At 54.1% G+C, this 25,628-nt stretch overlaps 2 protein-coding genes across 2 annotated transcripts; both read right to left on the bottom strand.

Moving 5' to 3' along the window:
- Window positions 1-11,159: 11,159 nt before the first annotated feature.
- LOC140460153 (gap junction alpha-5 protein-like) lies at window positions 11,160-13,277 on the bottom strand. Its single transcript, XM_072554547.1, has 2 exons — window positions 13,119-13,277; window positions 11,160-12,034 (listed from the first exon to the last, which is right to left on the bottom strand). The coding sequence occupies exon 2, from the start codon at window positions 11,949-11,951 to the stop codon at window positions 11,235-11,237; it is 717 nt and encodes a 238-aa protein (XP_072410648.1). The 5' UTR covers window positions 11,952-12,034; window positions 13,119-13,277; the 3' UTR covers window positions 11,160-11,234.
- Window positions 13,278-15,536: 2,259 nt separating this feature from the next.
- Window positions 15,537-21,854, bottom strand: LOC140461112 (tRNA N6-adenosine threonylcarbamoyltransferase-like). The gene is made up of 3 exons (XM_072555875.1): window positions 21,783-21,854; window positions 16,289-16,388; window positions 15,537-15,763 (listed from the first exon to the last, which is right to left on the bottom strand). Exons 1-3 carry the CDS (start codon window positions 21,836-21,838, stop codon window positions 15,680-15,682), a joined length of 240 nt encoding a protein of 79 aa, XP_072411976.1. The 5' UTR covers window positions 21,839-21,854; the 3' UTR covers window positions 15,537-15,679.
- Window positions 21,855-25,628: the final 3,774 nt, after the last annotated feature.

Below are 25,628 nucleotides of genomic sequence, written 5' to 3' on the forward strand. Positions count from 1 at the left end.
CACCACATACAGTCTCTCTCATCTCTCATCACACACACCACAGAGTCTCTCATCTCCTCTCTCACCCACACCCACACATACAGTCTCTCTCTCTCTCTCACACACACACACAGAGTCTCCTCTCTCTCTCTCACCCACACCCACACATACAGTCTACTCTCTCTCTCTCTCACACACACACACAGAGTCTCTCTCTCTCTCTCAACCGCACACCCACACATACAGTCTCTCTCTCTCTCTCTCACCCACACCCACACATACAGTCTCTCTCTCTCTCTCTCTCTCACACACACACACAGAGAGTCTCTCTCTCTCTCTCACCCACACCCACACATACAGTCTCTCTCTCTCTCTCTCTCACCCACACATACAGTCTCTCTCTCTCTCTCACCCACACCCACACATACAGTCTCTCTCTCTCTCTCACCCACACCCCACACATACAGTCTCTCTCTCTCTCTCTCTCACACACACACACAGTCTCTCTGTCTTTCACACACATACAGTCTCTCTCTCTCTCTCACCCACACCCACACATACAGTCTCTCTCTCTCTCTCTCACACACACACACAGAGTCTCTCTCTCTCTCTCACCCACACCCACACATACAGTCTCTCTCTCTCTCTCTCACACCCACACACACAGTCTCTCTGTCTTTCACACACATACAGTCTCTCTCTCTCTCACACACACACAGAGTCTCTCTCTCTCTCTCACCCCACCCACACATACAGGTCTCTCTCTCTCTCTCACACACACACACAGAGTCTCTCTCTCTCTCTCACCCACACCCACACATACAAGTCTCTCTCTCTCTCTCTCACACACACACACGGGAGTTGTCTCTCTCTCTCACTCTCACCCACACCCACTACAGTCTCTCTCTCTCTCCCCACACACCAGAGTCTCTCTCTCTCACCCACACCACACATACAGTCTCTCTCTCTCTCACACCCACACCCACACATACAGTCTCTCTCTCTCTCTCACACACACACACAGAGTCTCTCTCTCTCTCTCACCCCACACCCACACCACAGAGTCTCTCTCTCTCTCTCTCACACACACACACACACACACACACGAAGGGGACTTTCCGAATGCTCAGGTAATGAATGATGAACTTGTTCCAGTAACTCTGACTCAGTTACTTGTCACTACCTCGTTTCACGATCTCTGCATCCCTCGGACGGTCCCTCCCAGTCTCTCAGTCTGATCCCACCCCCCTCTCCGGCCCAGTCACTACACCCACTGCCTGCACTCTGTTCCTCCATCTGACCATTCCCCTCTTTCTCTCTCTCTCTCTCTCTCTCCTCCTGTCTCTCGCTCTCTCTGTCTTCCTTCCTCTCTCTCACACTTTCTCACTCTATCGTTCCCTGTCTACGTCTTCCTCTCCATCTCTGTCTCTCCCTCTTAAGTCCTTTTCGCTCTCTCTCTCTCTCTCCACCTCCTCTGTGTGCCTCTCACCATCCCCCATCCCCCAACGCCTCTCTCCCTCCTTCTCTGTCTCCCTCCCCCTCTCTTTTTTCCATCGTCATTTCTCTCTTTTTTGTCTCTCTCTCTCTCTCCCTTCCCTCTTTCTCCACCCCCTCTGTGTCCATCTCACCGTATCCCCAACTCCGAACATCTCTTTCTCCCCCTGTCTCTATCCTTCTCTCTCTATCCCTCTCTCCCTCTTTCTCTGTCCCTCTCTCTATCTACGTTTATGGAATGAGCTGCCAGAGGAAGTGATGGAGGCTGGTACAATTACAACATTTAAGAGGCATTTGGATGGGTATATGAATAGGAAGGGTTTGGGGGGATATGGGCCCAGTGCTGGCTGGTGGGACGAGATTGGGTTGGGATATCTGGTCGGGATGGACGAGTTGGACCGAAGGGTCTGTTTCCATGCTGTACATCTCTAGGACGCTATAACTCTATCTCTGTGTGTGTGTCTCTCTCTCTCCCTTTGTCTCTATGTCTCCCTCTCTCCATCTCTCTCTCTCGGTCTCTCTCTCTCTTTCTCTGTCACTCTATCTCTTTCTCTCTCTCTGTGTCTCTCGCTTTCTGTGTCCCTCTCTCTTTCTCTCTTCCCCCCTCTGTCTCTCTTTCTCTCCCTCTCTCTGTGTCTGTCTCTCTCCCTCCCACTGTCTCTCCCTCTCTCTGTGTCTGTGTCTCTCTGTCTCTCTCTCTGTTTCTCTCTCTCTCTCTCCCCATCTGTCTCTCTCTCTCTTTATCCCCCCCTCTCTTTCTGTATCTCTGTCTCTCTCTCTCTCCATCTCGATTTACCCTCCTCTACCTTTCTCTCTGTCTCTCTCTCTGTCTCTCTCTCTCTCTCTCTGTCCTCTTCTACCTCTCTCTCTCTCTGTCTCTCTCTCTCTCTCTCTCCTGCCCCTGCTTCCCCTCTCTCCATCGGAGAGTCCCCAGATGATGGGGGACACTGGGGATGTGGGGAAGACTTACCCCTGGTCTCGGAGCCTGTGAGGGGGGTAAATGAGCCCGAACGCCATTGTCCCAGGAGGGCTGAAATAGCCCTGAATCCAATCCCTCACCCACCACGCAGTTCCAGAAGTAAACTAACATTGTGGGCAGGAGCAGATCGATGGGGTAACGGGATGAGGGGAATCAGGGGTAGAAACCTATCGTTTCTGTGGGTGTCCAGGGGCCCCATTAGCTCCGACTGCAGTCAGAGTCATGCAGACCCTTCGGCCCAACCCATCCATGCTGACCCAGATATCCTAACCTAAACTAGTCCCATTCCCCAGCACTTGGCCCATCTCCCTCTAACCCCTTCCTATTCCTGTCCCCACCCTGATGCCTTTTCAATGCTGTCATTGTCCCAGCCTCCCCCACTTCCTCTGACAGCTCATTCCACACACGCACCACCCTCTGGGGGGAAAAAGGTACCTCTCAGCTCCCTTTCCTCTCTCACCTTAAACCTACGCCCCTCTAGTTCTGGACTCCCCCAACCCAGGGGGGTAAAGAGCTTGTCCATTTACCCTCTCAATGCCCCCTCATGGTTTTATAAGGTCACCCCTCAGCCCCCGACACTCCGGGGAAAACAGCCCCAGCCCGTTCAGCCTCTCCCTGTAGCTCAGACCCTCCAACCCTGGCAACATCCTTGTAAATCTTTTCTGAACCCTTTCAAGTTTCACAACATCTTTCCGATAGGAAAGAGACCAGAATTGCATGCAATATTCCAACAGTGGCCCCTAACCAATGTCCTGTCCAGCCCCAACATGACCCTCCCAACTCCTGTACTCAATATTCTGACCAATAAAGGAGACCATACCAAACGCTGCCTTCACTATCCTATCGACCTGTGACTCCACTTTCAAGGAGCTATGAACCTGCACTCCAAGGTCTCTTTGTTCAGGAACACTCCCTAGGACCTTACCATTAAGTGTATAAGTCCTGTTAAGGTTTACTTTCCCAAAATGCAGCACCTCACATTTATCTGAATTAAAGTCCATCTGCCACTTCTCAGCCCATTGGCCCATCTGGTCCAGATCCTGTTGTAATCTGAGGTAACCCTCTTCACTGTCCACGACACCTCCAATTTTGGTGTCATCTGCAAACTTACTAACTGTACTTCTTATGCTCGCATCCAAATCATTTATGCAAATGACAAAAAGTAGGAGGGGCCCAGCACCGATCCTTGTGGCACTCCACTGGTCACAGGCCTCCAGTCTGAAAAACAACCCTCCACCACCACCCTCTGTCTTCTACCTTTGAGCCAGTTCTGTATCCAAATGGCTAGTTCTCCCTGTATTCTGTGAGATCAAACCTTGCTTAGCAGTCTCCCATGGGGAACCTTGTCGAACCTCTTACTGAAGTCCATATAGATCACATCTACCGCTCTACCTTCATCTATCCTCTTTGTTACTTCTTCAAAGAAACCTCAGTCTGACCTTCCAGCGTCACCTCTAACCCTCTCCCTTGCTCCGAAAATCCTTGGCTGCATCCCAGAGAAACGTGGCGGCTGGGATTGGGAGGAGGCCGTCTGTATCCCTCCCTCCAATCGGATCGACCGCCTCATTCCCCAGCTTCCGCCCGTCCCCTCCCTCAGAACGATCTCCTTCTCGAAAACGTTCCACGTTCCCGGACACTCCGGCCGCTCCCTGGGACGGACAATCCCGCAGGGTCCCCCCCTCCTCCCCCCAACTCTCTGGGGGTGAGCCATCCCTTCCCATCTCAGTCCCACCCCATCTCCTTGAGACTGGGGACCCCCACCCCAGGTTCCTCACTCCCCCAGCCCGGTCCATGGGAATATCCTTCCTGCGTTGTCCCGGTTATGATCACACAGATTGATGTTGGGCTCTTTCTCCAGGGCCTTGCGAACAGAATATCAACAGGGAAAAAGCGAGGACTGCAAGATGCTGGAGATCAGAGTCGAGAGCCAGACAGTCGGTGTTCCGAGCATCGGGAATACCGACAATGTGTTGAAGGCCTCTTCCCTATTAAGTTGCCAACCCTCCCCAGTCTTTGGATTGAAAACGAGTTGAGTATACAGATGCCCCATGGGGAGGACATAGAACATAGAACAATACAGCACAGAACAGGCCCTTCGGCCCACGATGTTGTGCCGAACTTCTAACCTAGATTAAAGCACCCATCCATGTACCTATCCAAATGCCGCTTAAAGGTCGCCAATGATTCTGACTCTCCCACTCCCACGGGCAGCGCATTCCATGCCCCCACCACTCTCTGGGTAAAGAACCCACCCCTGACATCTCCCCTATACCTTCCATCCTTCACTCTGTTGTACCCGGGGAAAAAGTTTCTGACTGTCTACTCTATCTATTCCTCTGATCATCTTATAAACCTCGATCAAGTCACCCCTCATCCTTCGCCGTTCCAACGAGAAAAGGCCGAGAACTCTCAACCTATCCTCGTACGACCTACTCTCCATTCCAGGCAACATCCTGGTAAATCATCCTGGCAGGATCAAAAGAGATTAGAAACGAGATTAGAAACGTTAATTGCGTAGACCCCTTGAACAGAAAGGTCTCTTGGTTCCATAAAGACTCTGGAAATTTCTGGACCTTCTGTTCGACGATAGTGACAATGCAATAAAGCATGGCTTCCAGACATTTTGTTCGGGTCATAGAACATTACAGCGCAGTACAGGCCATTCGGCCCTCGATGTTGCGCCGCCCTGTCATACTAAGCTGAAGCCTATTGCTTTTTCTCATGGCCAATTCATCCCCACAGGGTGGAAACAGGCCATTCAGTCCAATGGGTCCACGCTGACCCTCCGAAGGGTAGCCCACCCACACCCATTCGTCCAACTCTATATTAACCCCCTGACTAATGCACCTAACCTGCACATCCCTGGGCACTATGGGTAATTTAGCATGGCCAATCCACCCTAACCTGTACATCCCTGGGCACTATGGGTAATTTAGCACGGCCAATCCACCCTAACCTGCACATCCCTGGGCACTATGGGTAATTTAGCACGGCCAATCCACCCTAACCTGCACATCCCTGGGCACTATGGGTAATTTAGCACGGCCAATCCACCCTAACCTGCACATCCCTGGGCACTATGGGTAATTTAGCACGGCCAATCCACCCTAACCTGCACATCCCTGGGCACTATGGGTAATTTAGCACGGCCAATCCACCCTAACCTGCACATCCCTGGGCACTATGGGTAATTTAGCACGGCCAATCCACCCTAACCTGCACATCCCTGGGCACTATGGGTAATTTAGCACGGCCAATCCACCCTAACCTGCACATCCCTGGGCACTATGGGTAATTTAGCACGGCCAATCCACCCTAACCTGCACATCCCTGGGCACTATGGGTAATTTAGCACGGCCAATCCACCCTAACCTGCACATCCCTGGGCACTATGGGTAATTTAGCACGGCCAATCCACCCTAACCTGTACATCCCTGGGCATTATGGATAATTTAGCACGGCCAATCCACCCTGATCTGCACATCCCTGGGCACTATGGGTAATTTAGCATGGCCAATCCACCCTGACCTGCACATCCCTGGGCACTATCGGTATTTAGCACGGCCAATCCACCCTGACCTGCATATCCCTGGGCACTATGGGTAATTTAGCACGGCCAATCCACCCTGATCTGCACATCCCTGGGCACTATGGGTAATTTAGCACGGCCAATCCACCCTGACCTGCACATCCCTGGGCACTATCGGTATTTAGCACGGCCAATCCACCCTAACCTGCACATCCCTGGGCATTATGGGTAATTTAGCATGGCCAATCCACCCTGATCTGCACATCCCTGGGCACTATGGGTAATTTAGCATGGCCAATCCACCCTAACTTGCACATCCCTGGGCACTATGGGTAATTTAGCATGGCCAATCCACCCTGATCTGCACATCCCTGGGCACTATGGGTAATTTAGCATGGCCAATCCACCCTGACCTGCACATCCCTGGGCACTATCGGTATTTAGCACGGCCAATCCACCCTAACCTGCACATCCCTGGGCACTATGGGTAATTTAGCATGGCCAATCCACCCTGATCTGCACATCCCTGGGCACTATGGGTAATTTAGCATGGCCAATCCACCCTAACTTGCACATCCCTGGGCACTATGGGTAATTTAGCATGGCCAATCCACCCTGATCTGCACATCCCTGGGCACTATGGGTAATTTAGCATGGCCAATCCACCCTAACTTGCACATCCCTGGGCACTGTGGGTAATTTAGCATGGCCAATCCACTCTTACCTGGACTGTGGGAGGAAACTGGAGCTCCGAGACGAAACCCACACAGACACGGGGAGAATGTGCAAACTCCCATACCGACAGTCACTTTAGGCTAGAGTTGAACCTGGGTTCCTGGTGCTGTGAGGCAGCAGTGCCAATCACTGAGCCACCGTGTCACTCCAGATGGAGAAAGAGAGTATCTTAGAGATTCCTTACCTGCAATACAGGGGTGCAAAGTCTCCATTCTCAAGCAGCAACCTACCAACACAACAGCCCACCAACACACTCAATTTTTCAGTCATTTTTATTTTTCTCGTACATTCCTGGCAGGAAGATCAGGATATAATCTTCAGGAGACGGGATGATTACAACTGGGAGAGGAGTTCAGGAATCCCCTTGCAATCTCTGCAGGGCACAGGAGACTGCAGGCCCAGCTCATTAGGAATTGCATCTCTTCCCTTCGAAGGGCTGCTCTCCGAAGATCCTTCGGCACTTTTTTTAGTTTTCCATTCAATTGTTCAGATCTGAGAAATATTAAAAGCCAACTCTTCGCCCAGCTCTTGCAACACACCCAATTTCCTGAGTCTTCTTGATGTATCTCTGTTCCATTCTCTTGGCTTCCCAATTTGTTCTCAGTCCCCACTGACGCCTGCCTCAACTTCCCATCTCTGTCACATTCCCGTTGCAATCCTCCCCAATGTTCCCGGATTCTACCCAATCATTTCCAATTCTCCAAAAAAAAAGGCCCCCCACCACCAAACCTATACCAGTCTTTCCACTTCTTCTGTTTTGCCTTTCCAAATTATCCCACACATCCCACATTTCAATGTTCTATCCATCATTTTCAAATCTCCCGACGTTTCTCAGTTCCCAACTCTCATGCTTTTCAAACGATCACCAACGTCCCTCCAATTCTTCCTCAGTACATCCCAAATTTTAGAAAGTTAGGCAACATTTTTAACTTCCCCCTCAAAGTATCCCCATTTTTTTTTCTAATTCTCCCAGTTTTCCCACCTCCTTCCCAATCCATCCTAATTTTCCACAATCCATCCCAATTCTTCTTAATTCTCCACAAGCTTCTCCCAAAACTCTAATCCTCCCCACGTTTCCCCAATTCTTTTGAAATGTCACATTGTTGCTAATTCTACCCAATTCTCCTTCAAATGACCCCACAATCCTCCTCACCTTTCCCAAATCTCTAGCGATCGTTTCCAATCATCTCTACGTTTTCCACCCCAATTCTTTTGAAATTTCCACAGATTTTTCCCCAATCCACTTGCAATACATTCCCATTTTCTCAACCGTTTTCAATTCTCCCCAATTTCCCCACAATTCTCCAATGATCCTTTCTAGTTCGACTGTTTTCCTCAATTCTTCCCATGTATTTCCAAATTTTCCCCATTTCCTCCCCAATACTCTGCAATGATCAATTCTTCTCAATTTTCTTGATTGATTTCTAATCCTTCCCAACTTGAACCAATTTGCTCCAATTATTTTAAATTCTTTCCCAACTGTCCTCAGTTGCACCTAATTCTTCAGATTTCCCAATTTGCTCCAATTCCTTCAAATTCTTCCCAATTCTCCCTGATCACACCCAACTCTGCACAATTCTTCTCCAATTCCTTCCCAATTCTCAAATTTATCTAATTATTTCAAATTCTTCCTCAATTTGTCCAATTGTTTCAAACTCGTCCTCATCTCTCCATTCTTCCCAAATCCCTCGATTATACTCAATTCTTGCCAATTTCCATAAATTCTTTCCAATGCTAGACATTTTACATTTTTAAAATTTAAATTCTCCCCAAACCCTCCCATTTCTTTCCAATTCCATCATTCTTCCAAATTGCATGTAATTCCTTTCAGTTTTCCCCATGTAATTCCTTTCGGTTTTCCCCACTCCTCCCCAATTTTCCTCAATCCTCTCCAAATCTTCTCCCAACAATTCTCCCAAATTTTACCATTTCTCCCAATTAATTCCAATTCTCCCCATGTCATCCCATTTTCCCCAATTCTCTCCAAATCTTATGTTTTCCAATTCTTCCCAATTCACTCTAATTCTCTCCAATCTTCCCACTTTTCCCAATTCCAATTCTGTCCAATTTTTTGCCCTGATCAATTTTTCTCAATTTTCTTGATTGATTTCTAATCCTTCCCAACTCGAACCAATTTGCTCCAATTATTTTAAATTCTTTCCCAACTGTCCTCAGTTGCACCTAATTCTTCAGATTTCCCAATTTGCTCCAATTCCTTCAAATTCTTCCCAATTCTCCCTGATCGCACCCAACTCTGCACAATTCTTCTCCAATTACTTCCTAATTCTCAAATTTATCTAATTATTTCAAATTCTTCCTCAATTTGTATTCCGATTTACTCCATTTTCCCAATGCTCATCAATTCTCCTGAAACCTTATGTTTCCCCATTTCACGCCAATTTTCCCAGATATTCTCTTCCTCTCCAAGTTTTATTTTCTTCCATTTCTCTCCAATTTCTTTAAGCACTTCCCCTTTGCCCAATTCCAATTCTCTCCAAATCTGCTATTTTTTCCCCCAATTCTCCCTCAATTTTTCCACTTTTTCAATTTTCCCAATCCTGTCCTAATCTTCTCATTTCTCCCAATTCTTCAATTCTTGCCAATATTTCCAAATTCTCTCCAGTTACCCACCCCTGCAATCCTCCCCACTCCTATCCAATCCAATTCACTCCAAATCATATTTTTCCAAATCTTATTTTTTCTGAATTATCCCAAACTTAGGCATTTCTCCCAAGTCACTCTCATTCTCTCTAATCTCTCCATTATCCTCAAATGTTATTTTTTCCCCAATTCACCACAACCTCCTCATTTTCCCGATTCTCTTCAAACCTTATTTTGCCCATTTTCCCCATATTTTCTCCCAGTTCCGCTCCCGCCTCAATTTTCCCAGTTCCAACTCCCTCCAAATCTTCCCCATTCTCCCTAAATCTTGCCAATTCTCTTTTCAATTCTCCCCGCAATTTGCCATTTCCCCAACAATTATCTCCAATGGCCCCCCGATCATCTCGTTTTCTCCCTCTCCCCTCATTTCTTCAGGAATTGTCTTATTTCGCCCAATTTCATCCAGCCAATTCTCTCCAGCTTCCATGTCCCCCCCACAAACTTCTCCCCCTCTTACCATTCCTATCCCAACCCTTAACTCTTAACATCTGCCTGTACCTGTGCTTTGTTTTTGCTGCGGTTTACCTACTACTTTATCAATGCTACTTAACTCAATGATCTGCCTGTACTGCTCACAAGACAAAACTTTTCACTGTGCCTCGGTGCACGTGACAATAAATTCAACTCAACCTCAACTCAATTCAATTCAACCTCAACTCAATTCAACTCAACTCAACCTCAATTCAACCTCAACTCAATTCAATTCAACTCAACCTCAATTCAACTCAACCTCAACTCAATTCAACTCAACCTCAATTCAACTCAACCTCAATTCAACTCAACCTCAATTCAACTCAACCTCAATTCAACTCAACCTCAATTCAACTCAACCTCAATTCAACTCAACCTCAATTCAACCTCAACTCAATTCAACCCAACCTCAATTCAACTCAACCTCAATTCAACTCAACCTCAATTCAACTCAACCTCAATTCAACTCAACCTCAACTCAATTCAACTCAACCTCAACTCAATTCAACTCAACCTCAACTCAATTCAACTCAACCTCAATTCAACTCAACCTCAATTCAACTCAACCTCAATTCAACTCAACCTCAATTCAACTCAACCTCAATTCAACTCAACCTCAATTCAACTCAACCTCAATTCAACTCAACCTCAATTCAACTCAACCTCAATTCAACTCAACCTCAATTCAACTCAACCTCAATTCAACTCAACCTCAACTCAATTCAACTCAACCTCAACTCAATTCAATCTCAACTCAATTCAATCTCAACTCAACTCAACCTCAACTCAACTCAACCTCAACTCAACTCAACCTCAATTCAACTCAACCTCAATTCAACTCAACCTCAATTCAACTCAACCTCAATTCAACTCAACCTCAATTCAACTCAACCTCAATTCAACTCAACCTCAATTCAACTCAACCTCAATTCAACTCAACCTCAATTCAACTCAACCTCAATTCAACTCAACCTCAACTCAATTCTACTCAACCTTAACTCAATTCAACTCAATTCAATTCTACTCAACCTTAACTCAATTCAACTCAATTCAATCTCAACTCAACCTCAACTCAATTCAATCTCAACTCAAACTCTGGTTTTCATTTGTAAACCTCTCTCCAGATGTGGAGTTTCTCCAGCAGCTTCCCTTGGTTTCCAATGCCCCCTTGGTTGCCACGACAACCCTAAAGTCCCAATCCCACCCTCTCTCGCACCAACGGGGTGGGGTGGAGGGTCTGCCTTTCCAAACTGGCCCTCCCTACCACCTCCAATTTGCCAAAACCCCCCCCCAACCAATCCTACCCCCGGGAATTCCCCTCTCCTCCCTGCCCCTTCCCTGATCCCAAGACTCCTCCACCCTGCTCCCCAGCCCGCCAAGGGCGGCTCAGACGGTGACGTGGAGGTCCTGGTTCTGTGGGTGGTGGGGCCAGGCGTCGGGGGAAGGGGCCTGGGCCTCGGGGGTGGGGGGGCACAGCCGCCGCCTGCCCAGGTAGCAGAGCTCGGCCAGCCCCAGGAGCAGCGAGACCCCGGAGACGGCGGCCATGAAGGCCACAAAGACGTTCTTCTCGGTGGGCCGGGAGACAAAGCAGTCAGTGGGGGTGGGGCAGGGCGCCCGCTCGCACCGGTACACGGGGCTCAGGAAGATCCCGTACAGCAGGTACTGGGCGGCCAGGAAGCCCAGCTCCAGGGCCGAGCGGGCCAGCACACAGCACACGTAGGTGCCCAGCAGCGCCCCGCGAATCTGCGCCTTGTCCCCCTGCCGCCCTGGTGCGCCCCCGGCTGGCGCCTCCTGCTGGCGGCGGACGGAGCGCAGGGCGTGCGCGACAAAGACCAGCGACGGGGTGGAGACAAAGACCACCTGGAGCACCCAGAGGCGGACATGGGAGACGGGGAAGGCCCGGTCGTAGCAGACGGTCTCGCAGCCCGGTTGCCGGGTGTTACAGCTGAAGCCGGACTGCTCGTCCCCCCAGGCCGACTCGGCGGCCGCTCCCAGCACCAGCATCCGGAAGACAAACAGCACCGTCAGCCAGACCTTGCCCACCGCCGTCGAGTGCTGGTGCACCTGCTCCAGGATCCGGGAGAGCAGCGACCAGTCGCCCATCGCTCCACCAGGCCCGAGGCCCACACCACGGGGCCTACAATCCTCCTTCTGCTCCTGATCCGGGAGCCCGGGGGGGGCCAGACCTGATCACAGAGAGGGGGGGAGGGACAGAGAGAGGGAGAGAGAGAGAGAGGGAGAGAGGGACAGAGAGAGGGACAGAGAGAGGGAGAGACAGAGAGAGGGAGAGACAGAGAGAGGGAGAGAGGGACAGAGAGAGGGAGAGAGAGAGAGAGCGGGAGAGGGAGAGGGAGAGAGAGAGAGAGAGGGGGAGGGACAGAGAGAGGGAGAGAGAGAGAGGGAGAGAGAAAGAGAGGGAGAGAGAGAGAGAGAGGGGACAGAGAGAGGGAGAGAGAGACACAGAGTGAGACACAAACAGTGACAGAGAGAGAAGTCGGGGAGGAGGGAGGGAAGAGAGGAGGGAGGGAAGAAAGCAGGGAGACGGGTAGGGAAGGAGAGAGAGGAGTGGGAAGGAGGGGGAGAGAGAGGGGAAGGAGATGGGGAGGAGGGGGAGGAAAGGAGGGAAGGGAGACAGGGAGGGAAGGAGAGAGGGGGAGGAAATGAGGGGGGAGGGAATGAGGGAGAGGGGGAAGAGAGAGGAAGGAGGGAAAGAGTGGGGGAAGGAGAGAATGGGAGATGTCAAAACGCCAGCCAGGACCCAGCGTCTCAAAAACAAACATCACAATTGACCGTCTCCACGCCACGATGGACCCCTGACCCTGTCTGAGCATCCCCGGCGATGCCCCCTGACCCTGTTAGAGTGTCCCCAATGACCCCGACCCTGTCCGAGCGTCTGCAGCAATAACCCCTGATCGTGTCCGAGCGTCCCCAGCCACTACCCCTGACCCTGTCTGAGCATTCCCAGCAATGACCCCTGACCCTGTCTGAGCGTCCCCGGCAACGACCCACGACCCTGTCCGAGTGTCCCCGGAAATCAGCCCCGACCCTGCCTGAGCACCCCAGCGATGACCCCTGACCCTATCCGAGTGTCCCTGAGGACCCCCAACCCTGTCCGAGCGTCCCCGGCGATGACCCCTGGCCCTGGCTGAGGGCCTCAGATGACCCCTATCTGAGCATCCCCGGCGATGACCCCCCCACCGAGCGTGCCCGCCGACCCCCAACCCTATCTGAGCATTCCCGGCCATGGGAGTTGAGGGGGAACCCTCTTACCCTGACTTTCCGCTGCGGGACCAGAGGACTTCGGAAGCTCCTGTCGACACCTCACACCCCGTCTAGGGGGGGGGGTCTGCGATCAGTTCCGTCTCTCTGTCAGTGTCCGTCCTCGGGCAAGTGAGGACCGGACTGAGACAGCCCCTCACTCTGAGCAGCTGAAACTCTGCCTCTGTCCCTTTCACCTTATTTGGGGGTGGTGCAGCGATGGGGCTGGGGCTGGACAAGATATTAAAAGGCACGCTGTATCCAGCGAGTATTCCTACCCCCCGGGCGGTGGACAGCAGCCTATTTTATCGGCCGCTCACCAAGCATCATTGCACCTGTCCAGAGTGACAGGGGTCACCTTCCTGAACTAATATTAGTCCAAAGGGAAGCCCTTTGGCTGTGACAGAGAGCGACTGACTCTCTCGCTCGGTCGGTCGGTCAGTCTCTCTGGCGGTGCAGGGTGACCTAGAGATCAACTTCAAGAACTGAGAAAACATTCCAAATAACTCACAGCGGGAGAAGAGACAGATGGAGATACGGATACAGGGACACAAAGGACAGAGAGGGGGGAGAGGGAGAGAGAGAGAGAGAGAGAGAGGGAGGGAGGGAGGGGGAGGGAGGGAGGGGGAGAGAGAGAGAGAGGGAGGGAGGGAGGTGGGGAGAGAAGGGGGGAGAGAGAGAGGGAGGGAGGGGGAGAGAGAGAGGGAGGGAGGGGGAGAGAGAGAGGGAGGGAGGGGGAGAGAGAGGGAGGGAGGGGGAGAGAGAGAGGGAGGGAGGGGGAGAGAGAGAGGGAGGGAGGGGGAGAGAGAGAGGGAGGGAGGGGGAGAGAGAGAGGGAGGGAGGGGGAGAGAGAGAGGGAGGGAGGGGGAGAGAGAGAGAGAGAGAGAGAGAGAGAGAGAGAGAGAGAGAGAGAGAGAGAGAGAGAGAGAAGGAGGAGAGAGGGAGAGAGAGAGAGAGAGAGAGAGAGAGAGAAGGAGAGAGAGGGAGAGAGAGAGAGAGAGAGAGAAGGGGGAGAGAGAGAGGGAGGGAGGGGGAGGGAGAGAGTGAGTGAGGGAAGGACAGAGTGAGAGAGAGGGAGGGAGGGAGAGAGAGAGAGAGGGGGGATGGAGAGAGAGAGAGAGAGAGAGAGGGAGAGAGAGAGGGAGAGAGAGAGGGAGAGAGAGAGGGAGAGAGAGAGGGAGGGGGGAGAGAGAGAGGGAGAGAGAGAGGGAGAGAGAGAAGGGGGGAGAGAGGGAGGGAGGGGAGAGAGGGAGGGAGGGGGGGAGAGAGTGAGTGAGGGAAGGACAGAGTGAGAGAGAGAGAGAGGGAGGGAGGGACAGAGAGAGAAAGACAGAGAAAAGAGAGACAGAGAGATGGGGGAAAGGTGGAGACAGAGAGAGAGAGAGATAGACAGACAGAGATGGGGGGAGATGGAGAGAGAGAGAGACATTTACACAGAGAGAGACACAGACAGAGAGACAGACAGAGACACTGACACAGGGACACACTGTCTCGTGCACACATACATACTCATCGTCTCTCACACAGACATGCAGGTACAGATACACACACACAGGACAGAGGGGACAATAGGGTGAATAGACAAGGTCTTTGCCATGGTTGGTTGGTGAGGGGGGGGGGGCGGGGGTGGGAGGGGAAAAAAAAGATAAGAAGAGTCCAAAGCCACAGGGTAGTGGTTTCGGGTGTGATGGGAAAGGTTGAAGAGGGTCCTAAGGGCCAATATTTTCACTCAGAGGGTGGTGCGTGTGTGGAATGAGCTGCCAGAGGAAGTGGTGGAGACTGGTATAATTACAACATTTAAAAGGCAGCTGGATGGGGACAGGAATAGGAAGGGGTTAAGAAGGAGATGGGCCAAGTGCTGGCAAATGGGACTACAGTAGGTTTAGGATATCTGAGGGTGGCATGGAAGAGATGGGCCGAAGGGTCTGATTCTGTGCTGCGTGATTATGACTGCCAGACCCTTTCTGTTCCATGGCGTTCCCCAGTCTTTCCCCATTTAAATAATATTCAGCTCCTCTCTCCTTCCTGCAGACCCTCACATTTCCCCACGTTGTATTCTGTTCCGCGGCGTTCCCCAGTCTTTCCCCGTTTAAATAATATTGAGCTCCTCTCTCCTTCCTGCAGACCCTCACATTTCCCCACGTTGTATTCTGTTCCGCGGCATTCCCCATTTAAATAATATTCAGCTCCTCTCTCCTTCCTGCAGACCCTCACATTTCCCCACGTTGTATTCTGTTCCCGCGGCGTTCCCCAGTCTTTCCCCATTTAAATAATATTCAGCTCCTCTCTCCTTCCTGCAGACCCTCTCATTTCCCCACGTTGTATTCTGTTCCCGCGGCATTCCCAGTCTTTCCCCGTTTAAATAATATTCAGCTCCTCTCTCCTTCCTGTCAAAGTGCGGATCACAACATTCCTGAAACGAAGACTCAGTCAGCGTTAAACATTTCCAGGGTTTTATTATTAAAAGAGAGAAATAGACCCCAATTCGAGGCCTCCTCCTCCGATCGCTGAAGGAAGTTGTCGGAGCAGGGGGCGCTGATGAGAAAAACACTCCGAAGCGTTCAGGACACACCTCACGGGTGGCTCTCGCTCTCTCGCCGTGACACCAGAGGCTCGGTCAATCCCTCCACGTCACCTCCACCTCGTCTGTCCGGAACCTGGCCCAAAAAAAAAGAACGAGGGGAAGTCATTCCTGAATCCGTATCGGTATCTGTGTGAACTTGGAGAGATGGGGGGGGTGGGAGGCGAGATCAGGGAGGGCGGGTTATTATCCGGAGGGCGACGGAGCAGGAACGTGGATGGCCAGAGACCCGAGTGCCCTTTGTCCACCTGGGAGGGGAGAGGACGTCCCACGGTCAGCGTTACGGGGTGAGACCACCCCTCTGGAGAGTAACACACACAGTGCTGACGCGCTGTTATCGCAGGGAGGATGTGACTGGCTGAAGAGGGGAGCCAGATTCCCCGATACGGCAGGGAGACAGGATCGGGGTTGGACCACATCCAGGCGGGGAGCTCAGACTGATGAGGAAAACTCTCAGAAAATGGGAAAAAAAAACTTCGAACAGGGTCAGTGGAGGACCCCTGGCTGTTCCCCGAAATGGCCCGGGTTAACGGAGAATATCCAACTCCGGATGGGCCGAACGGTCTGGCCCACGGCTGCACATCCCGGCGAAAACCCCTACCTCTGCGTGATCCAGGAATCCTCCCAGAGGGGTCACATGTCCGACCCGGAACATCTCCCATCCAGCGTGGGCGATCATCGCCCCATTATCGATGCAAAACCTGCAACGGGGGGGGGGGGGAACGACACAGTGTTATCGCTGCAGAGTGTGGGACACGGGGGGGGGGGTCACAGTGTTATCGCTGCAGAGTGTGGGACACGGCGGGGGGTCACAGTGTTATCGCTGCAGAGTGTGGACACGGGGGAGGGGGGTCACAGTGTTATCGCTGCAGAGTGTGGGACACGGGGGGGGGGGGTCACAGTGTTATCCGCTGCAGAGTGTGGGACACGGGGGGGGGGGTCACAGTGTTATCGCTGCAGAGTGTGGGACACGGAGGGGGGTCACAGTGTTATCGCTGCAGAGTGTGGGACACGGGGGGGGGGGTCAAAGTGTTATCGCTGCAGAGTGTGGGACAAGGGGGGGGTCACAGTGTTATAGCTGCAGAGGTGTGGGACACGGGGGGGGGGTCACAGTGTTATCGCTGCAGAGTGTGGGACACAGGGGGGGGGTCACAGTGTTATCGCTTCAGAGTGTGGGACACGGGGAGGGGGGGGGGTCACAGTGTTATCGCTGCAGAGTGTGGGACACGGGGGGGGGTCACAGTGTTATCGCTGCCAGAGTGTGGGATACGGGGGGAGGGGGGTCACAGTGTTATCGATGCAGAAATTGGGACACGGGGGGGGGGGGGTCACAGTGTTATCGCTGCAGAGTGTGGGAACACGGGGAGGGGGGGTCACAGTGTTATCGCTGCAGAGTGTGGGACACACGGGGGGAGGTCAGAGTGTTATCGCTGCAGAGTGTGGGACACGGGGGGGGGGTGGGGTCACAGTGTTATCGCTGCAGAGTGTGGGACACGGGGGGGGTCACAGTGTTATCGCTGCAGAGTGTGGGACACGGGGGGGGGTCACAGTGTTATCGCTGCAGAGTGTGGGACACGGGGAGGGGGGGTCACAGTGTTATCGCTGCAGAGTGTGGGACACGGGAGGGGGGGTCACAGTGTTATCGCTGCAGAGAGTGGGACACGGGGGGGGGGGGTCACAGTGTTATCGCTGCAGTGTGACATGGGACTCTGGGGCAGGGGGTCACAGTGTTATCGCTGCAGAGTGTGGGACACGGGGGGTGGGGGGGTCAATGTTATCGCTGCAGAGTGTGGGTCACGGGGGGGTGGGGGGGGGGGGAGGGGGGCCAGCTTGCAGATGTGTTGTTACTGATGTCCCGAGTGTGACTAACGTTTGCCAGGGTCAGACTGTTATAGATACCCAGAGACACCCACACACCGGGAAAGAGAAGGACAGACAGACACAGCCCACAGTGATGCTCACAAACACTGATGCACAGAAGGACATACAGAGACACACACTCACAGACCTCTGAGACACACACACAAATACATGGAGAGACACACACACACAGTCTTCAGACAGACAGACACACAGCTCAGACAGAGATACAGACAGAGACAGACAAACCAGAGGTACACACATAACAGACCGACACACACAGACTGACACACGCAGAGCTCAGACACACAGAGAGATACACACATACAGACCTCAGACAGCCACAGACAGACAAAGAGATACACAGACCTCAGACAGACAGACACACACAGACAGACAGAGACACACAGAGCTCAGACAGAGAGATACACACATACAGACCTCAGACAGCCACAGACAGACAGAGATACACAGACCTCAGACAGACAGACATACACAGACCACAGACAGACATACACAGACAGATACACACAGAGCTCAGACAGACAGACAGACACAGACACACACACACACACAGAGCTTAGACAGACAGACAGACACACACAGAGACACACACAGCTCAGACAGACAGACACACACACACACAGACAGAGACACAGAGCTCAGACAGACAGACACACACAGACAGATACACACAGAGCTCAGACAGACAGACACACACACACACACACACAGACACACAGAGCTCAGACAGACAGACACACACAGACAGAGACACACAGAGCTCAGACAGATACACACACACAGACAGATACACACAGAGCTCAGACAGACACACACAGACAGATACACACAGAGCTCAGACAGACAGACACACACAGACAGAGCTCAGACAGACAGACACACACACACACAGACAGATACACACAGAGCTCAGACAGACAGACACACACAACACACACAGACAGATACACACAGAGCTCAGACAGACAGACACACAGAGCTCAGACAGACAGACACACACAGACAGATACACACAGAGCTCAGACAGACAGACACACACACACACACACACACAGACAGATACACACAGAGCTCAGACAGACAGACACACACAGACAGACACACACAGACAGACACACACAGACAGACACACACAGACAGACACAGACAGACAGACACACACAGACAGACACAGACAGACAGACACAGACAGATACACACAGACAGATACACACAGAGCTCAGACAGACAGACACACACAGACAGATACACACAGAGCTCAGACAGACAGACACACACACACATACACACAGACAGATACACACAGAGCTCAGACAGACACACACAGAGCTCAGACAGACAGACACAGAGCTCAGACAGACAGACACACACAGACACACACACACAGACAGATACACACAGAGCTCAGACAGACAGACACACACACACACAGACAGATACACACAGAGCTCAGACAGACAGACACACACAGACAGATACACAGAGCTCAGACAGACAGACACAGGACAGATACACAGAGCTCAGACAGACAGACAGACACACACACACACACAGAGCTCAGACAGACACACACACACACACAGACAGATACACACAGAGCTCAGACAGACAGACACACACAGACAGATACACACAGAGCTCAGACCAGACAGACACACACACAGACAGATACACACAGAGCTCAGACAGACAGACACACACACAGAGCTCAGACAGACAGACACACACACACACAGACAGATAGATACACACAGAGCTCAGACAGACAGACACACACACACAGACAGATACACACAGAGCTCAGACAGACAGACAGACACACAGACAGATACACACAGAGCTCAGACAGACAGACACACACAGACAGACAGACACACACAGACAGATACACACAGAGCTCAGACAGACAGACACACACACACAGATACACACAGAGCTCAGACAGACAGACACACACACACACACACACACACACACACACACACAGAGACAGATACACACAGAGCTCAGACAGACAGACACACACACACAGACAGATACACACAGAGCTCAGACAGACACACACACAGACAGATACACACAGAGCTCAGACAGACAGACACACACACAGACAGACAGACAGACAGACAGACACACAGAGCTCAGACAAACAGCCATGGACACAGGCAAAGCCAGAGAGTCACAGGCCCAGACACACAGACGTCCAGAGACCCGGTTACCACACCGGGTTATCGTCTGACAGATTCATTTGGGAACACTCGCTTTTGCAGCGTTGCTCCTTGATCCAGTAGCTACGAGCAGCTGCCGTATGAAGGAGCGTCGCTCGGAAAGCTAGTGCTTCCAAATAAACCTGTTGGACTATAACCCGGTGTTGGCTGGTTTTGAACTTTGTCCAGCCCAGCCCAACACCAGCTCCTCCACGTTAGAGAGAGCCAGTTGGAGTTCACTTGATTAGCCCATGGATAGGGAACGCTCAGTGGATCGTGGCCAGCAGGTGGGACTGGTTTAGTCTGGGGATGGTGGGACAGCATGAACTGGCTGGGGCAAAGGGACTGTTTCTGCACTCTATGAGTCTACCGTCCCAGGTCATTCATTCCCAAATACACGAAAAGACCTTGTCCATTTACCCTCTCCATGCCCCCTCATGGTTTTATAAGGTCACCCCTCAGCCCCCGACGCTCCAGGGAAAACAGACACAGCCTGTTCAGCCTCTCCCTGTAGCTCAGACCCTCCAACCCTGGCAACATCCTTGTAAATCTTTTCTGTACCCTTTCAAGTTTCACAACATCTTTCCGATAGGAAGGAGACCAGAATTGCACACAATATTCCAACAGTGGCCTAACCAATGTCCTGTCCAGCCCCAACATGACCCTCCCAACTCCTGTACTCAATACTCTGACCAATAAAGGAGACCATACCAAACGCTGCCTTCACTATCCTATCGACCTGTGACTCCACTTTCAAGGAGCTATGAACCTGCACTCCTAGGTCTCTTTGTTCAGCAACACTCCCTCGGACCTTACCATTAAGTGGATAAGTCCTGCTGAGATTTGTTTTCCCAAAATGCAGCACCTCACATTTATCTGAATTAAACTCCATCTGCCACTTCTCAGCCCATTGGCCCATCTGGTCCAGATCCTGTTGTAATCTGAGGTAACCCTCTTCGCTGTCCACTACACCTCCAATTTTGGGTCATCTGCAAACTTACTAACTCTATGTCCCAGTCTCTCTCCAAGATGCTGCTTTTTCTCTCTGCCCCTGAAGAGTAACCCACTCTATTATCCTATATTTACCCCTGACTAATGCAGCTAACCTGCACATTCCTGGGCACTATGGGTAATTGAGCACGGGCAATCCACCCTAACTTGCTCATCCCTGGGCACTATGGGTAATTGAGCACGGGCAATCCACCCTAACCTGCTCATCCTGGGCACTATGGGTAATTTAGCATGGCCAATCCACCCCAACCTGCACATCCCTGGGCACTATGGGTAATTGAGCACGGGCAATCCCCCTAACCTGCTCATCCCTGGGCACTATGGGTAATTTAGCACGGCCAATCCACCCCAACCTGCACATCCCTGGGCACTATGGGTAATTTAGCACGGCCAATCCACCCTAACCTGCACATCCCTGGGCACTATGGGGAATTTAGCACAGCCAATCCACCCTAACCTGCACATCCCTGGGCACTGTGGGTAATTTAGCACGGCCAATCCACCCTCCCTCACATCCCTGGGCACTATGGGTAATTTAGCATGGCCAATCCACCCTCACCTGCACATCCCTGGGCACTATGGGTAATTTAGCACAGCCAATCCACCCTAACCTGCACATCCCTGGGCACTATGGGTAATTTAGCATGGCCAATCCACCCTAACCTACACATCCCTGGGCACTATGGGTAATCTAGCACAGCCAATCCACCCTAACCTGCACATCCCTGGGCACTATGGGTAATTTAGCATGGCCAATCCACCCGAACCGACGCACCTTTGGACTGTGGAGGAAACCCACCCAGACATGGGGAGGGGAGAATGTGCAAACTCCACACACAGAGATGCCCGAGGCTGGAATCGAACCCGGGTCCCTGGCACCGTGAGGCAGGGCAGGGGACTGAGCTGGGGTGGGGGGGGGGGGTTGTGGAAGGGCCAAATGGCCCGCAGCTGCTATCCCCTGGCGCCCTCCCCCGACGACATGCAGAGACCCACCTCTCATCCGTGGCATAGAGTTTGGCTCCACGGGCGTCGCACATGTCGGCCATCATCTGCTGGAGTCGGAGGTTACCTGGCAGGGAGCGGACAGAGGGCACGTTAGGGCACGGGCATGCGGGCGGCGCACCCACCTCCCACCGTCCTGCGCCAACCGAGCCTGGAAACCGCGCGGGCAGTGCCAACGCCCGCCTCTGCAGTGCCCGCGCATTCCTGCACCCGCCTTGACGATGCCCCCCCCATCCCTCGCTGTGACAGAGCGGGCACCTTCCCGCCGCCACCCAGAGACACGGACACAGCCACCCCTCCTCCTCCCCCCCCCCCCGGTTATACGTACAGCCCACCTCCCCCGACGATCAGCACCTCCTGGGATCGGCAGTGCGCCATGGCCCGCTCGGTGGTCTCTACCAGCATCGCAAAGACGGTCTCCTGGGGAGGGGGACGCACGCAGGCACGGGGGAAGGGAGAGGGGGACGCACACAGGCACACAGACACGGGGAAGGGAGAGGGGGACGCACACAGACACGGGGAAGGGAGAGGGGGACACAGGCACACAGACACGGGGGGAAGGGAGAGGGGGACACAGGCACACAGACACGGGGAAGGGAGAGGGGGACACAGGCACACAGACACGGGGGAAGGGAGGAGGGGGACGCACACAGACACGGGGAAGGGAGAGGGGGACGCACACAGACACGGGGGAAGGGAGAGGGGGACACAGGCACACAGGCACGGGGGAAGGGAGAGGGGGACACAGGCACACAGGCACGGGGGAAGGGAGAGGGGGACGCACACCGACACGGGGAAGGGAGAGGGGGACACAGGCACACAGGCACGGGGAAGGGAGAGGGGGACACAGGCACACAGGCACGGGGGAAGGGAGAGGGGGACACAGGCACACAGACACGGGGGAAGGAGAGGGGGACACAGGCACACAGGCACGGGGGAAGGGAGAGGGGGACACAGGCACACAGACACGGGAAGGGAGAGGGGGACACAGGCACACAGACACGGGGGAAGGGAGAGGGGGACACACACAGACACGGGGAAGGGACGAGGGGGACACAGGCACACAGACACGGGGGAAGGGAGAGGGGGACACACACAGACACGGGGGGGAAGGGAGAGGGGGACACAGGCACGGGGGAAGGGAGAGGGGGACGCACACAGACACGGGGAAGGGAGAGGGGGACGCACACAGACACGGGGAAGGGAGAGGGGGACACAGGCACACAGACACGGGGGAAGGGAGAGGGGGACACAGGCACACAGGCACGGGGAGGGGAGAGGGGGACACAGGCACATAGACACGGGGGGAAGGGAGAGGGGGACACACACAGACACGGGGGAAGGAGAGGGGGACACAGGCACACAGGCACGGGGGAAGGGAGAGGGGGACACAGGCACACAGACACGGGGGGGAAGGGAGAGGGGGACACACACAGACACGGGGGGAAGGGAGAGGGGGACACACACAGACACGGGGGAAGGGAGAGGGGGACACAGGCACACAGGCACGGGGGAAGGGAGAGGGGGACACAGGCACACAGACACGGGGGAAGGGAGAGGGGGACACAGGCACACAGACACGGGGAAGGGAGAGGGGGACACAGGCACACAGACACGGGGGGAAGGGAGAGGGGGACACACACAGACACGGGGAAGGGAGAGGGGGACACAGGCACACAGACACGGGGGGAAGGGAGAGGGGGACACACACAGACACGGGGGGAAGGGAGAGGGGGACACAGGCACACAGGCACGGGGGAAGGGAGAGGGGGACGCACACAGACACGGGGAAGGGAGAGGGGGACGCACACAGACACGGGGAAGGGAGAGGGGGACACAGGCACACAGACACGGGGGAAGGGAGAGGGGGACACAGGCACACAGGCACGGGGGAAGGGAGAGGGGGACACAGGCACATAGACACGGGGGGAAGGGAGAGGGGGACACACACAGACACGGGGGAAGGGAGAGGGGGACACAGGCACACAGGCACGGGGGAAGGGAGAGGGGGACACAGGCACACAGACACGGGGGGAAGGGAGAGGGGGACACACACAGACACGGGGGAAGGGAGAGGGGGACACAGGCACACAGACACGGGGGGAAGGGAGAGGGGGACACACACAGACACGGGGGGAAGGGAGAGGGGGACACAGGCACACAGGCACGGGGGAAGGGAGAGGGGGACGCACACAGACACGGGGAAGGGAGAGGGGGGACGCACACAGACACGGGGAAGGGAGAGGGGGGACACAGGCACACAGACACGGGGGAAGGGAGAGGGGGACACAGGCACACAGGCACGGGGGAAGGGAGAGGGGGACACAGGCACACAGACACGGGGGGAAGGGAGAGGGGGACACACACAGACACGGGGAAGGGAGAGGGGGGACACAGGCACACAGACACGGGGGCAGGGAGAGGGGGACACAGGCACACAGGCACGGGGGAAGGGAGAGGGGGACACAGGCACACAGGCACGGGGGAAGGGAGAGGGGGACGCACACAGACACGGGGAAGGGAGAGGGGGACGCACACAGACACGGGGAAGGGAGAGGGGGACACAGGCACACAGGCACGGGGGAAGGGAGAGGGGGACACAGGCACACAGACACGGGGGAAGGGAGAGGGGGACGCACACAGACACGGGGAAGGGAGAGAGGGGGACACAGGCACACAGGCACGGGGGAAGGGAGAGGGGGACACAGGCACATAGACACGGGGGAAGGGAGAGGGGGACACAGGCACATAGACACGGGGGAAGGGAGAGGGGGACACAGGCACACAGACACGGGGGGAAGGGAGAGGGGGACACACACAGACACGGGGGAAGGGAGAGGGGGACACAGGCACACAGACACGGGGGAAGGGAGAGGGGGACACAGGCACACAGAACACGGGGAAGGGAGAGGGGGACGCACACAGACACGGGGAAGGGAGAGGGGGACGCACACAGACACGGCGAAGGGAGAGGGGGACACAGGCACACAGACACGGGGGAAGGGAGAGGGGGACACAGGCACACAGGCACGGGGGACAGGGAGAGGGGGACACAGGCACACAGGCACGGGGGAAGGGAGAGGGGGACACAGGCACACAGACACGGGGGAAGGGACGAGGGGGACACACACACAGACACGGGGAAGGGAGAGGGGGGACACACACAGACACGGGGAAGGGAGAGGGGGACACACACAGACACGGGGAAGGGAGAGGGGGACGCACACCAGACACGGGGAAGGAGAGGGGGACGCACACAGACAGGGAAGGGAGGGGGACGCACACAGACTCGGGGGAAGGGGAAGGGAGAGGGGGACACACACAGACACGGGGGAAGGGAGAGGGACACACACACAGACACGGGGGGGGGGGGGAGGGAGGGGGGGAAAGTGGGGGGACAGGAGAAGAGACACAGACTGAAGAACGTCAAACATTCCGGATATTTCCCACAATCCCCCATCTCTCTCCCTGTATACCCCATCTCCCTCTCTCCCTGTATCCCCCATCTCCCTCCCTCTCTCTCTCCCCCTATATCCCCCGTCTCCCTCTCTCTCTCTCTCTGTATCCCCCATCTCCCTCCCTCTCTCCCCCTATATCCCCCGTCTCTCTCTCTCCCTGTATCCCCCATCTCTCTCCCTCTCTCTCCCTGTATCCACAGTCTGTCTCCCTGTATCCACAGTCTCCATCCCCCCACCTCTCTCTCTCCCTATATCCCCCGTTTCTCCCTCTCTCTCCCTGTATCCCCGTCTCCATCCCTCTCTCTCTCCCCCCCTGTATCCGTCGTCTCCCTCCATATCTCTCTCCCTGTATCCCACATCTCGCTCCTCTCTTTCTCTC

Source organism: Chiloscyllium punctatum, chromosome 36, assembly GCF_047496795.1.
Source record: "Chiloscyllium punctatum isolate Juve2018m chromosome 36, sChiPun1.3, whole genome shotgun sequence".
NCBI lineage: Eukaryota > Metazoa > Chordata > Chondrichthyes > Orectolobiformes > Hemiscylliidae > Chiloscyllium > Chiloscyllium punctatum.